The 15450-nt window shown below is 40.9% G+C and overlaps 2 protein-coding genes across 4 annotated transcripts in view; both read right to left on the bottom strand.

The window, feature by feature from the left end:
- Window positions 1–7751: 7751 nt before the first annotated feature.
- LOC127535704 (uncharacterized) lies at window positions 7752–11653 on the bottom strand. The gene is made up of 2 exons (XM_051954251.1): window positions 11394–11653; window positions 7752–11196 (listed from the first exon to the last, which is right to left on the bottom strand). Exons 1-2 carry the CDS (start codon window positions 11464–11466, stop codon window positions 10355–10357), a joined length of 915 nt encoding a protein of 304 aa, XP_051810211.1. The 5' UTR covers window positions 11467–11653; the 3' UTR covers window positions 7752–10354.
- Window positions 11654–11773: 120 nt separating this feature from the next.
- LOC110948118 (A disintegrin and metalloproteinase with thrombospondin motifs 2-like) overlaps window positions 11774–15450 on the bottom strand; it is a 122194-nt gene continuing 118517 nt past the window's right edge. For all 3 annotated transcript variants that reach the window (XM_051954235.1, XM_022189512.2, XM_022189513.2), the window contains one exon: window positions 11774–14440. In XM_051954235.1, the coding sequence (XP_051810195.1) occupies window positions 14223–14440 (218 nt within the window). In that variant the 3' untranslated portion in view covers window positions 11774–14222. The remainder of the gene's footprint in view (window positions 14441–15450) is intronic.

The raw sequence follows: 15450 nt of genomic DNA, 5'->3' as shown, positions 1-15450 counted from the left end.
ATTGTCTAGTTTGTGGTTTTGTGTTAAAACTAGCTGTTATTTTTTGCTTGCTAAAGGTCAAAGCTAAAACTAGGGCAGCACGTTACAGGATGGAGGCAACACTTTTTATTTCTCCCGATGAGATTACTGCATGGGATGGAATTGAATTATTCAGAAGCTTATTGCTCTCACAGTCACTTTCAGTGGGTAGAGTGGCCGTCTTGCAACCGGACGGTTGCCGGTTCGATCCTCGGCCCGTCGTGCTCGAGGTGTCCCTGAGCAAGACACCTAACCCCTAATTGCTCCTGATGGGTCGTGGTTAGCGCCTTGCATGGCAGCTTCCACCATCAGTGTATGAATGTGTGTGAATGGGTGAATGTGACGTATCTTGTAAAAGTGCTTTGGGTACCTTGCAAGGTACAGTAAAGCGCTATATAAATACAGACCGTTTGCCATGTAACATTTGGAACAACCTTGTGGTAGGCAAAGGTTTAAAAGCAAATCACAAGGTTCTGACCACGGCTATAATTCAGTTAGGGGGTTGTAAACAAATTAGATTCATTCAGCGTATTTGTGTGTCAGGATTTAATGTTGTAAGCCTAACCTCTGACCACTGGTATAAAAAATGGAATTTCTGATATGCAGGTTTGACAAACAGCTTTTGTTTTGATGTTCATGAGGTTAAAGTCAGTCAAATTTAAATTTGTGTCAGACATTTAAATTCAAAGTTTACTGTAGTGGAGCACATTTCATAACGAGAAGTCAGTAGACATTTGTAGGTTCAAGATTTATCAAGATGTAAAAGATGAGTTTTCTGAGTTTGTCACTTCAAAATAATGACAAGATGAGCAGCGTTCTCTGAGCTGAAATGCTAAGGTAGCTTTAATAATGCTGTAACAAGCTGAGCATAAAAGGAAATTCATCCTCATTAGCTGGCATGTACTCCTGACGATGGCACCAGATGTCGGTGGAATGAGGAGATGAAAGCCGCATTGACAAGCACTGGATTGTCCGTAAATCACAGCTGTGCCCAGTGAAAGTTTGCAGAACTACTTGGTGTAAAGTGCAGAGGTGGATGTTGGTGGTGATCCTCAGCTCCCCACTAAAATCAATCCACCTCTTCCTGATTTCATCATCCATCCATCCATTCTCTAAACACTGCTTAATCCTCACTAGGGTTTTGGGGGGCGCTAGAGACTATCCCAGCTGATACAGGGCGAGGATAGGAGACACCCTGAACAGGTCACCATTCAAACACAGGGCTACATATATAGACAAACAATCACACTCGCATTCACACCTACGGACAGTTTAGACATACCAGTTAACCTCGGCATGTGTTTGGACGGGGAGGAAGCTGGAGCACCTGGAGAAAACCTACGCACCCAACCAGGGATCTTCTACCTTCAAGGCGAAAATGCTAACCACCAAGCCACTGTGCAGCCCTGATTTTATCATTCTTAGGACATTTTTTTGAGAAAATTGAGTTGTTCTGCAAATTCTGGCATCCAGAAAAGATGCATTTGCTAGACGAGGAGATAGCTAGCTAGCAAACTGTAAGCTGTTGTAGTAACTTGTGATTTTAAAATACATTTACTTCAACTACTCCCTGGAATGATATTTTATTCAAGTATTATGAGACAAATACAGATACTACCAGTGTATTTCAGAATATTGTTATAGTATAGTTTTTATGCTGTATATAGTTGTGTAGGGTTACAGGATCATTGCTCAGAGGGTTTATACCCACCGTCGTTGTCAGACTCTTCACAATCTGTCCCTGTGTCTGGAGAAAAGACTCCACCTTCTCTGGTGTGGTTAAACGTGTGGAAATGTCTGTTAAAGCAGCAGGTCCCCTGATGAGTCAGGAGAGTTATGCCTTTTTTGCAGACTATAAAAAGATTCCTGGCTTTTTATGGCTCTCTCACGGAATAGTCACAAGAAATTAAATTTCCCTTAAAGACACACACACACACACACACACACACACACACGCACACACAGATGCACAGAGCGGCACGTACCTCGTTTCGGTTGTCTTTCACAGACAGACTATCAGACCCCACACTGCCCTGCATTCATGATGTACATCCTGCTAATGACACACAACAGGCTCGACATCAGCCAGGCTGTAGTTACAAAAGAGACAGCATGACGTAAATGTAAGAGAGAAGCCAGAAATGGCCGTGCTGGTAGTTGTTGAATTTTTTGCTCTATGTGTGCTTACATGAAGGTTGCTCTCTTATCCACGGGCTTAATATTCATAAATGAATGATGTGTTTGGGATGTGTAGACTTAACAAAGACAGACAATTAGTCATTGCATTGTCATATTCTTGGCATTCAAACTTAGAAAACGCAAAACTCATGGAAACATGCAGTAAGTACAATGCATTGCACTGCTTTTTCTCCTCCAGATAAATGATGTTGTAGTAAAAAGTCATAAAAATAACATGAATCAACTTCGAGTATCTTTTGCTTTCACAAACGAGCACTGTATAAACTGCATATACTGAGTAAGAATGTATTCCTGTCGGTGTTTGTTGTGTATACTCACTGTTGAAGTCCTGCCCACTGCAGCATATGGATCTGTAAGAACAAAAAATCAAACACAAGTGCCTTGTAATGTGTTCCACTGTCAACCTTTGGACAAGCACAGGCGGTTCACTGGTGATGTAGTCCCACTTTTATGCTCACTACTTTACTGTCATGGCTTATTGGGACACTTAATGGGACTGAGCCATCATTCATTCCAACTGTGTTCTCACTGCTGTGACAGTCAAAGTCAGGGTGTCCCAGTTGCGAGTGTCACAGTGACACTGAAGCTGCTAAATGTTATTATTATACACCTAAGCTCTTCTGACTGTGACTTGTCAGATACAGTGTTTTTGATCCACCTTACATCTTCAGTTCACCTTGCAGTGATAATGTTGGGTAGTAAATCTGCATCACAGATAATGTCAGCTTTGTGCTAAATAACTAAAACAAAAAAAAAATGTAATTATTTCAGAAAAAAACACATTTTAAATGCAAAGGGATAATGAGGGTTAAATTTTTACTGAGTTCTGTTTAGTGCATGTCTTCTCTCTTGTTCTCATCCATTTATAGGCTCAATAAGAATTTGATTGATACAGGAGGATGCTTATGCTTTATGGCTGATAAAAGCCTTAGTGCAAATTGAGAGTAGAGAGAGATGAGCACTGAAGGGTGGATAAATGGAAAGGCTCTGATTGTTGAGCCTGGTTATTGATTTTTATCACTGAGCTTCCATTTGCCGGAGGAATTCTCAGAAATGGTGGGCGTCCTCTGAAGGGCAGAGAAGGGAGTTTCCTTAGAAAGATGTTTGTTTCCAAGAACAAGCGTGTTTTGACATGTTTGGAGGAAATATTCAATTACAGGCAGTGGGAAAAATAACAAGCGCATGGTATCATCTGGTACATGGGCGAATACATCTGTGAAGCTTATAATGTAATCAAATTCATTATCTGGCATTAATTGAAGGGCAAGTGAACTCCAGGAGGGGCTTTGTGAAGTAGTTAGTTTGAATTCAAAGTCAAAATAACAAATAAGCACAGCGGATAGAAAAACAGGTGATTACACAGACAGTAATACATCAGACCAGGCATAACATTATGACCAGCTGCCTAATGTTGTGTTGGTCTCATTTGTGCGGCTAAAACTCCTCTGACCCAGTGGAGCATGGACACAGGACCTCACAGGACCTACCTAGATCAGGCTTATCCTGGGACATCCCACAGATGCTCAGTAAGATTTGGATCCGGGGAGTGTGGAACCCATGTGAACACCTTTGCTTTGTTGTGTTCCCTGGGTCACTCCTGAGCAATTTCTGCAACGTGTCAGGGTTCATTGACCTGCTGAGGGTGGAAACTGGCATCAACGACTGCTGTTGCCATGGTAGTTTGAGGGGTTGGCTGGACCTGCAATGTTTACATGGGTGGTACATGTCAAACAATCGACATTATTCCCTTCACCTGTCAGTGGTCATAATGTTGTGGCTGATCGGTGTGTGGAATAGATGCGAGTCCCAGCAGACAGCATTCAAGATGCAGCGTGTGCAAAGACACTCCTGTGACTGTCCAGCACATAGTAGCAGGGCGGAAGATGCACATGTGGACAGCGCGGTGTGTTTTTGTTTTCTAAAGGAAGCTACTTTGCTTTGAACAATGAACCCTTGTCATTTCTGAATCATGATCACAATTTATCAGTCCGAATAAATTGCCAAGCTGCCTCGATTGAAAGGTTACCAACTACGGAGTGATAGCTCCTGCTTTATACAAATGGTCCTGTCTGTGTTGTACTCACTTTACACCTGCACACATGGAAGTATTACCTGAGCTTATCAAGACACAAATGTTTGACTTTAGTATTTATTTTTTACGTACTACTTGGCCACAAACTTAGTTTTTTGTTTGTCTCTGAAGGGGATGAAACTGACAGCTATGGCTTTTGACCCTGCACGTTGGCTGCGCTCAAGCATGTTATACCAAGTGACTGAAAACGTGTTTGCCAAGTATGGGTTAGAAAGCTCAGTCGCGCATACCAAAAAAGTACCTTCATCCTGTGGGACTTTCAGTTCCAGATGGTTGTCAGCTGCTGGCTAACCAACCAGACATATCATATAGACAAAGAACATTAGAGGACACAGAAGATCGACAGTCACCAGCACGTAAAAGAATAACTGGAACAGATGTGTAAGAGGATACCGAAAGTGGTCCCTGTGGTAATATGAGCACTAGCTGCTGTAACAACTGGACTGGGAGAGTGGCTCCAGCAGATTTCAAGTGCAACATCTGAGAGTATTCTCAGGAAAAGCAAGACAATGTGCAGAACACTCAAGCTCCCAGGTATCTGGCAAAAGACCCAAGCTTGAGGAAGACGCAGACCACCCCATCATATGGCCATATATGGCCACACAACCCTAGAAATGAAGCTTTAGTACAGTAAATCTGTACTTTTATTGTCTTTATTTTTCTTCTTTCAGTCATTATCTTCAGCAGGGAGCTGTCACCTATTAATGCAAGTGTTGCCTTAAGTAGACTTCTTCTGTCTGTAACTTTAGCACTCACATGTTCTTGATTAATGAGCCACAGTGTTTCTGGAGTGCTGTTGGTAAATTTCATGACGCTGTTGACTATCTCAATACCTGCAAGTGCAGTGTTTAGGCAGTGGGCTGGAGAATATCATCACAATTTAAAGACTAGTTTGTAGAACTTAGGGGAATCTATGAGCACAAATTACGCACAGCATCATTCTGTTTTTATTAGTATCTAATCACCTGTATCTACTAATCCTTGTGCTTTCGTTTCCTGAGAAGGAGCCTCTCTACACAGGGAGCAGGTGTTCTTACACAGCTGTCATGTTGTACCACCATACTTCTAAAATGGAGAAACCCAACACTGGCTCTACAAACAGCCTTCCATGTTTTTCTGTAAAAAGATCACCAACATAGGTTGGACATGTATGGAAAAGAGGGGGTTTTCAGTTAGTCGCAATTTGCAGCCTAACCCATAAAAAGGCCATAAAATCCTTCACAGTGGTCCTTTAATTTAATCGTTTTTTTGTTTGTTTGTTTTGTTTACTTGTTCGGACACTTCTTCAGCATTAGGCGTAATTAAAAATAAAATAACATTCAGTGAAATGGTTTTCATGTTTATAGTACGTTTATCAAACACCTGTGTAATAAATTGCTGTGTCTCACAAGTCCTCCGTTAAGCGATGTGTTTTTCAGTCATTTCCTATTGAAGGACATTGTTTAAGCTGTTGACACAAATCGGTTGTGTTTCTCTTCAAAGCTTCAACTTTTTTCTTGTAGTACTTGCTCTGTATTATGTTTCCTGAAGTCAGCTTTGCCTACAGGGCTGGCATATCATCTTTTCTCTTTACCAGCTCTTCTCTCATCTTCACCTGCTTCAGTTTCTGATTCTCACCGTCCTCACTCAGAGCTGAGCTACATCACTTAAAACTGCTATCTGTCTAGTAGGAGGGATTCTGCCAGCTGTGTGTCTGTGTGGGTGTGTGCACATAAAGGTTGAGGCCAGTGATTGTTGTTTGTTACTGAGCGTACCGAGTGTGGGTCAGTTACAAGGTCATAGTTTGCATTTGTTCAATTAATTGAGCAATCCTGTTCAGAAAACCAACACTTCTAACAGTGAGTCTTCAAAATGTTCCTAAGAATGACACAAGTGTGAGATTATTAAAGACAGCAAAAAAAACAAAAACAAAGGAACAAGAACAAAAATCAACACTAAGGAGTCCAGCCCTGCGTCGAAAGAAAAGGCAAATATGGCAAACCTTACTTCAAATGAACCAAACAAAAGGAAAAAAAAAAAAAACTAAAACACATCCATGAACCTTTGTGACTCTGTGGACTGACATTTTCCTATTAGTACTGTTAATCATCGCCCTCAGAACAGATCACAATTTTCTACCGGTGTGTTTCTGTTTTCTGAGAGAAGCTACTTTGCTTTGAACAATGAACCCTTTCCAAAATGGTCTTTTCATTTCTGAATCATGATTAGAATGAATCATGATTCGACGGTTTATTAATGTGAATAAATTACCAAGCTGAGCACTTGACTCAAAGGTTACCGACTGTTGATTGACAGCTTCTGCTTTTTCACAAATTGTCCTCTGTGTTTTGCAAATATCTCACCCCTTCACATGTGGGAGCATCACCTGACCTTATCAGAGTACAAATGCTAGACTTAAATATTTACTTTCCTGGTAGTATTCGGTCACACGCTTTGTATTTTGTTTGTCTGACGGGGACAAAATGGAGACTGACAGTTATGATTATAAACCATAAAGTTTTAATTTGCTGCACGGTGCACGTGCTCAAGCATTTATGAGTAAATCTAATAGTCTGTTGACAGACATGATGGCTGTTATGAGACACGTGGACACTTTACAGGATTGTTGAGGCCAGTTTTGAAAAGGAATCAAAGTAAAAATGACAAAAAAAAAAACATGCAGAGGGGAAATGTAAACAATTAACTTTGTTTTTTATGTCTTTCAAGACCCGTTTCTTGTTTTGCTGTTAGTAAGCATTAGTTTATCTGAATCTTAGATGCTCAGCCCAATGTTGGAGTCATGAGTTCAGCATAATGGCACATTTCCTCTGTAGATAATCATAGAGCTGGTGTTGGTCTTGGATAGCATTAACCAAGGCTAAAATCAGTCACCCCAATACAACAGACGTGAACTGAATTCTTCATGAATATTGCATTTGAAATACCCAATAGAAGCATGCATTTGCAGAAAGTGTGACCATTTTTATCTGTCAGTAGAAAGAGTTACCCAAAAGATAAACAAGTCATTTCCTGGGTGAAAATTTACTGGCAAGAAAGACTTTTATGGTCAGACAGTCAAGCTGACTCATGCTCTTACCAGTCAGGGTCTTTATACTTTGGAGGTGACATCAGTGCAAAGACTCTGACAGTAAGTCTGTCATCATAAAGTAAGGCTTTACAAGCACTGCTTTAAGTCTCACATGCACACAAACATAACTGCAGGACACTGTGCTGTGTCTCCCCCTGCGTGCCAGATATTGCATAGCTTTGAAATCTGAAATCAGGCGTGAAACAGATTGAAGAACAGCTTGTACAGGTTCTGTTGATGTTTTGATGAGACTGCTGCTATTGCACAACAGTTACCTCATGTTTTGTTTGTCAGGGTTGACGGAGTGACACAAGTTGATGGTACAGCCAAAACTGGGTTAGGTGATGTTTAAACAAAGATCACACAACACAGATGTATTGCAAAATACCACAGGCACTTAAACTTTAATAAATATTAAACATTAACTTCTATTTCGTATGTACAGATATCGTACAGAAAGATCTGTAGGTGTTTTTGCAGTTGCTGCAAGTTAGAGATGTACAAACAATTAAACCTTTAGAAAAGAAAACAAACTGGCCCTCAAAGCTTTTGATTGCATAAAGCTAATATAAAAAGGCTTGTTCATTTTATTATTATATATATTTTGTTGCATTTTCTTACATATATGAGTGCATGAGGGACATTACCTTTAGCAACGCTGACAAAAAAGCACCATACTAGACTGACCATCAAAAAAGAAAAAAACAAAACGGCACTCAAAATATGTTTTTCTCTTCAGTTTTTTTTCTGCTTAGCTTAACAAGATATTAATATTTATCATTTCAGCACCAAAAGTTTGACAATGTCTGTCATCAAACTTTCACACTGTTATTCTAGCTTCCTGAGAGATAAGAAACCCTTTGGAAAGTCTTTGCTTTGTAAATGGTAACACAATCCAACCAGTGTAAACTTCCACAATGCAACTTAACCTAAAGGAAACTTTGACTTTCTGATTGTCAGGCATTACCACACTGCTTCCTAAAGCACCATTACACAGTATGTATAGGATATTCAGAGAGTTGGACACTTAACAAGGAAACAATTTCATCTAATCCTACAGTAGCTGTTGGTAGGGAACTGAGTATATTCATATCTGTCTGGGGGAAGCTGCAGTCCTGGGCTGTAATATAGGATGGGATGGAGATTTGGATTCTAGGTGGGGGATTTTGTTGCTCGCTAAGTGCCAGTAGAGATAATACCATTTTGCAAACTACATACATCTTATCTACATCATCACTGAATCCAAAAACAAGGCTGTTGGCGGTTTTGACAAATAAAAGCTTGGGTTTGTATAGGGCTGGTCAAACTGGACGCACACTATTCATCCCTCCTGTTTCTCATTATTGTGTTTGTACAGACCAGGCGATTTGATTCAAATCTGCAACAGTTTGTTCTCTAAAGGGCTTTTCTTTATCCAAAGCAACTGTTCAAACATTTGATCATGACATTTTCTCCCTGCAACTGTCCTGATTGTGATATGACATGAAGTTTCTTTGTGGAAAGGCCTGATATAAAGCATTGCGGCATTCAGGAGAAAAAGTTCATCTCTATAAGAGAAATGAGAAGGCTAAGTCTATTGTACGGTGTGGCCTCTCTTCATTCTGAGGAGAAAGTTTCGCTTCTCCTCTAGAAGCTCCTGAATGCGTTTGTTCCTGGTTCTTTCTCTGAGATTGACCCGATGCTTTGGGATCAAGTTGTTCTGAGAGATGTCGTTGTCCACGTTGACGATCCTGTTGTCCAAGACGTCGATGGAGTTGTTGTCCTCGATTCTTTGCCGAGACTCTTCAGTCAAGGGAGTGGTGGTGGTGGTGGTTATGGTGACTGGTTTTCCTTTGGTGGGAGTGATCGTGGTGGGAGGTAAGGCAGTAGCGGGGTCTGGCGTTGTCGTGGGAAAAGGGATGTTCACAGGGATGTACTCCGACAGGTCCAGCCAGGGCGACGAGGCGAGTTCTGTCACGTCCTCACTGTTTATGGTTGGGATCACCATGGTGAGGCCGTCATCCAGCACCATGGTGTCACTGACCACTCCCCCATTGCTGTAGGACACTGTGATGTCATCACCACTGATGATGATCCCACTGGCTACTGTAAGATCACCGCTGCCAGTCAGTGTGATGTCGCCATATGCCATGGTTCCACTGGGCATTGTGACATCCTCAACATTAATGTTAGCAGTGAGTGTAACGGGATCATCTAAAGTGCTGGGTGTTGTGGCGGCAGTGTCTGTGCTGTCATAATACCACAGTGGAGTTTCATCTGTAGCAGCTGTGTTGTTTCTGACGTACGTGACGTTGATTCTTGACTCACTGAAAGGCAAGCTTGTTGTTGTACCATATACATCAACGCTGGAAGAGATAGTGGAAGAAAAGTCTTCTCTTGATGGTTCGTTGCTTGCATTAGGAGCAACAGTTGTGGTGTAATAAAAAGGTGTCTTAACAGTTCTATTTTTTGGAGTTGTCTTTTTCACCTTGGTTTTACTCTGATTAACCTTGGCCTGTGAGTTTAAGACACTTTTGGGTCCTGATTTGGGGTTCTTTTGGATGTTCGTCTTCGTCTGAGTTTGTTTTGTAACTTTTGCCTTTGGCTCAATGTTCTTTTTGGGATTGTTCTTTGGTGGAACCTCCTTTTTAGGGGAAGGTTTGACTTTTTTCTCTGAAGTGGTCTTTACTGGAAAAGTCTTTTTTGGAATAGTGTGTGATGAAGTGGTGTTTTTGGGAGTAGTGTTTGACAGAGTAGTCTTTTTGGAGAACTCTTTGATGGATTAGTAATTTTTGGAGTAGTTTGTGATGGAGCAGTCTTTTTTGGTGAATTTTTTGATGGAGTAGTCTTTTTTGGAGTAGTTTTTTTTGGAGTAGTTTTCACTGGAGTAGTCTTTTTGGGAGAAGGTTTCACTGGAGTAGTCTTTTTGGGAGAAGGTTTCACTGGAGTAGTCTTTTTCGGAGTAGTTTTCACTGGAGTAGTCTTTTTCGGAGTAGTTTTCACTGGAGTAGTCTTTGCTGGAGTCTTTTTTGGAGAAGCGTTTGCTGGAGTCTTTTTTGGAGCAGTGTTTTTCTTTTTGGGATAGATCTTTGGGGGGCAGGCTTTTTTGGAAGACTTTTTTGTGGTGTTTTCTTTTTTGGATTGACTTTTGAAGGAATCCCCTTCTGCTGGGTTTTCTTTGGTATCGTTTTCTTTTCAGGTTTGGATTTTGGGAGAATGTCTGTTTGTGTGGTGATTTCTGCTGGATCTGCCATTGTTGCACTGGTTGTTGTTGAAAGTTCTGTGGCAGGAATCGTACCAGATGTTGCTGGACTATTTGTAGTTCTTTGTACCAGTGGATCTGTGCTCCTATCTGTGTCTGGGGCAGGCAGAGGCAAGGGATGAGTAGTAACATCAGGAACGGTTGTGGAAACTGTGGTGATTGTCATGGGGAAGATGGTAGAGAGGACATGAGCACTGGTGGTAGCTGGGGGATCAGTGGTGGTCATTTCTGTAACACTCCATGAAGTTAGTGTGGAATGATGGGTTGGGGTGGTGGAGGCAGGAGGATGAGTGGCAGGCCAGGAATTTATGGTAGAAGTGGAACTGGTAGTGATGACGGCTTCGGTGGGTTGGAGGGTGGTGAAGTCAGAGCTCTGGATGCTGGTGAGTGGAGGAGCTGTGACTCGGGGCCAGATGGAGGTGATGGGGGTGGATGTGGAGGTGGGGTTGGGTACAGGCTCTGTGATGGTGACATTGCTGCACGACTTGCAGCATATGCGCTGGTAGTCCGGTAGAGAGCAGTAGCGCTTCAGCACCTCCATACGACAGAACACAGAGCGGTCTCCATGACAACGCTGGCCTGTAAAGGAGAGAACACAGAGCTGAGACTTGGCGCTGGCAGGGTAGAGACTATGAAGAGGTGTGTGTGTTTAATTTCTGGGATATATCTTTGCATGTTAAAGCATAAGACATCGCTTTAGCATTAGTCTCTGTGTGCATGTTAGTTTTGTACGTGAAGGGCATGCACGTGTGTGAGTGTGTGTGTTGGTTCCACACCGTGCAAAGTACAGTAGTAAAGCCAGACCATTAGCAGAGGATGCGGGAAGAAAGAGGAGGAAAACCCAAACATCAAGAGCAGTCATGAGAATAGTCCAGAACAACTGAAATGGAAAAAGAAGGGTCGCCAGTCTTGTGTTGTAAATAGAATTGTGTCATCTGGAATTATTCATCTACAACATCTGAGATCTACTCCCTCTTGCTGATGCAGCTCTGTGTTGCTTCAGACGTGCTTTATTTCAGCTACATATTAAAACACACTTGACTTGTACCCTTTTTATACCATGCCAGTAAAAATAACTATGCTGTCATTGCAACATCTGACAATGTGCCATTTTCTCTGACAGTCTAACCAGTGAACATTCTTGGTGACAGAAAGATCACACTTTTTAAAACATTTTTATTGATACAACTTTGCTGTTGAGAATGACAGGAACTAAAACAATGAGATGTACGCCCCCCTGCCCCCTGCTCAATATATAGATATATTTTTTTCTTAAGAAAAATAATTCAACTGTATCGAAAGTTACAAGTTCACAGTCACTTTGGTAAAACACTTGATTACTTGGAAATCAACCAGTCAATCTGTTTACCGATTGAAGAAAACAAAACAAAAAAACCCATGAAGTACATAAATGATATTTGCTGTTTAAATAAAATACATAATTTCCATGATGATGTAAAAACTGGAATGGCACATTAAGTGTCATATGAAACATTTACAAAACATTAATAAAATTTCCCTGATAAATCAAAGTGCATATAGACGCAGTGCACGTAGTCCATCTGAATGTTTCTTCAACGTTAGCCAAACGTTAGCCAGCCCCACGCAGCAGGCCAGTGAAGCCACAAAACAGTTACCCATAGTATAGAATATTATAGAAGAAGATAACAGTCATGAACATTATTAAATACAGTCAACACCAATGTTATATACAGTATCGCACTGCTAGGTCTGGCTTGGTCTCATACAGTCCAACTCCAGCAGAAGGAAACCTTGGATAGCTCGCTACATAGTCACAACAGAAATATGTGATCACAATACAATGACAAGTCTGAAGTGTTTTTTTTTTTTCTAGATGCCATATGTGTCAATACCCTAGGCCCTTTGTAAACCCTTCCCAGTAGTCGGACAACGGTCCAACATCACCTTGGTAGGTTTGATGGTTGGCGGGTGTGAGTTTGTTAAGTTGGTTTGAAGCTGCCTCTATTCCGAGTGAAACTTTGAATGAGTAAAGCCATCTCTTTCACAGATAAATGCCATTACATTCAATCCAAGATAAGGCATTGTTCATGTGATTAATGTTCATCAAAATAAAATGAGATCATCGGACGCTCTCAAATCAAAGCTTATGAGGTATTTCTGTATCTGATCGCAATGTGAAAAAGCCCGAATGATGAAGCACCTTACATACGCACACAATCGCCCCAACACACTTTGACAAACAAGACTGGCGTTTCTCATTTGCTCACTCATGTATGCTCACACGCAAATCCTCTCATGCACATACAAACGTGGACACACATGCTGTCACACTTGCACAAATATATACACTAAACAAATAGGTGATGGATGCAAATGCGCATGACGAAACGTGATCCTATCCTTAAAGAAAACAAGAAGCGACAGTAAACCACTGATCCATCTGAGAGAATGGAGAGGCAACTAACTGACCAAGTCCTGCATAATATAGGTCTAAACCCTTCCCCCGAAACACTTTACCTTTATTAAATATTCATCTGTATTCATGTAAAATCAATAAAAAAATACACATAACAGTCAAGGATCTAAGCGATCAATAGCAGTCCAAAGGTTTTAGGCAAATAAGCTACAGCTTATTCATGGTAAAACATTATTAATATTATTGTTACTCATATAGATTTAGATTTATAGATATATATAAATACAAATATATTTATAGATGTATTTGTTTAAAGTCTGCAAGCACAAATAAGCTGCATTTATTGAACTTTTGTATAACAGTCGAAGAGAGGATGGCTGATGATGAGGTGAAATGGGAAGCAACCTCAAGTGGTCAGACTACCCTGTTTTTTTCTTTTTTCTTTTTTTTGTTTCTTTTATTATCTGTAACTTCAAGACTCTTCACCTCACAGTTCCCTCCCCCAAAAATCAAAAGGTTTACTCATGTCACTTCCTGTCCCTGTGCTGAGTTCCTGTCAATCTGAGAATGGAACGTAGAATGAGACGCCATTCTCATCCCCGAATGGAACCAGGATGTCAGATGAGCACTTTAGCAAAGATGTCCTCGGATCACATTCACAATAAAGCTTTCATATTTTTTTTAATATATATTTTTTCTATATAGATATTTATATACCCTTTCTGTTTATTTTCACACCCGTCTCTCCCCACATTGACAATGCGCTACAAAAAGAAAAAAGCGCAGCTGCATCTCAGGAGTGGTAACCCATGACAACACGCAGCTAGCTCGCGCAAAACATGGCCGCCAAATGCAGAGGGGGGGTCCCCTTACGCGTGAACGGCTCTTCGACACATCTCAGGAGGTGTCAATGAAAACCTGTTTGCCACTTCGAATCCTTTTCACATCACATTTTTTGTTGATCTTTTGAATTGTCGACTGGCCAGCGGTTACAACACAATGCTCCACAAAGGAGAAAGAGAGAGATAGAGAGAGAGACAGAGCAAGAGAGAACCAACTAGCACACACAGGAGCCAGAGACCTCCCCCAGTCAGAGCCGTCTCAGACACAGAGAGAGAGACACAATATCCCCCCCAAAAGAGAAGCAAAAGCTTTGCCGCTCGCTCACGGGCGTGGGCACAGGCACGAGACGTGGGGAGGGAGCGGGTCAGGGGGCCAGCCGGGGCCGGCCCTGCAGAGACAGGAGGACAGATATGGGCAGGGCCCAGTAGAGGACAGACATGCAGCTGTGGCTGCCGCTGTGGAGGCCAGGCTGGGAACTATAGAGGGAGGTTTTACGTGAGGAGATCTTCGGGAAGTTGGGGTTGGGTCGAGACAGCCACTGGATCAGAATGTTGCCGTTCTTGTTGAGGTCTGATGAGCCCTCTGCAGAGAAACAAGAGGACAGAGAGGGAACTGTTAATGTGGACATGACGATAAGATACATTAAGACAACACAAGATGAGATAAATACATCACTCATGCATATGTACACAGCTAACACCAACAACACATATATAAACTGCTATCAACCGACACATTGCCTTTCATTCAGTCATGATGAATGTACAACAAAACAGTAATTTAAAAGCATACATGTGAATACAATAATAGATTTGCACAGTAATAAATACACTGAAGCTTTCCTTCTGTACTGATGCCAGGATTCATTTGCAGTCTAGTTTATTATTATCCTCTTTTCCCCCTTAAATTGCCTTAAGGTTAAAAAATATTTCAGTTTTAAAAAGATAAATTCTGTGTTGTGTTTGTTCCAGTTCCTCATTAAACTTATAATGGGTTTAATCTCAAATTATTAGAGGGCTTCTGCTCAACCACCTCTGATTTACTTGTAACTTTTTTAGCAGAAATTATGGACATTTAAAAGTGTATCTGTGAAATTATAGATACATATCTCAAGTACTTTCTAATGACCTAATGTCGTGATTTCCAACAAAATTACACAAAACTGCATGACAAAGCTCCTCCAAACCAAAGTTTATGCCTACAAAGGCATTCAAAAATGCAAAACATTCCCATCGTCAAAAAATATTTCCTTAGTTATATTTTGAAAACAATTCTGAAACTCCAGAAACTATGTACCAGGATTATATTTTTGTGGTATTATATTTTTATTATACCTGCTCAATCAGTTATGAAAGTTAAGCAAAAACACAAAAATAACTTTCTTCTCATTTTTGTGACCACATATTTCAGAATATATTTTGTATGCTTTGTTTTGTGACAGAGCTACATATGGTTAAAAATATCACTAGTTGTTATCCACTTTTTTGTTAATTTTTTTGGTCAAAGATGGATCTTTCAATAACAGATTCAGTTTTTTCCTCCATATTTCAACTCACCCATCATCAATTATTTGATCTATTTGTCCAATATTG

Source organism: Acanthochromis polyacanthus, chromosome 10, assembly GCF_021347895.1.
Source record: "Acanthochromis polyacanthus isolate Apoly-LR-REF ecotype Palm Island chromosome 10, KAUST_Apoly_ChrSc, whole genome shotgun sequence".
In the NCBI taxonomy this organism is placed as follows: Eukaryota; Metazoa; Chordata; class Actinopteri; family Pomacentridae; genus Acanthochromis; species Acanthochromis polyacanthus.
This window is presented reverse-complemented; position numbering and strand designations above follow the sequence as displayed.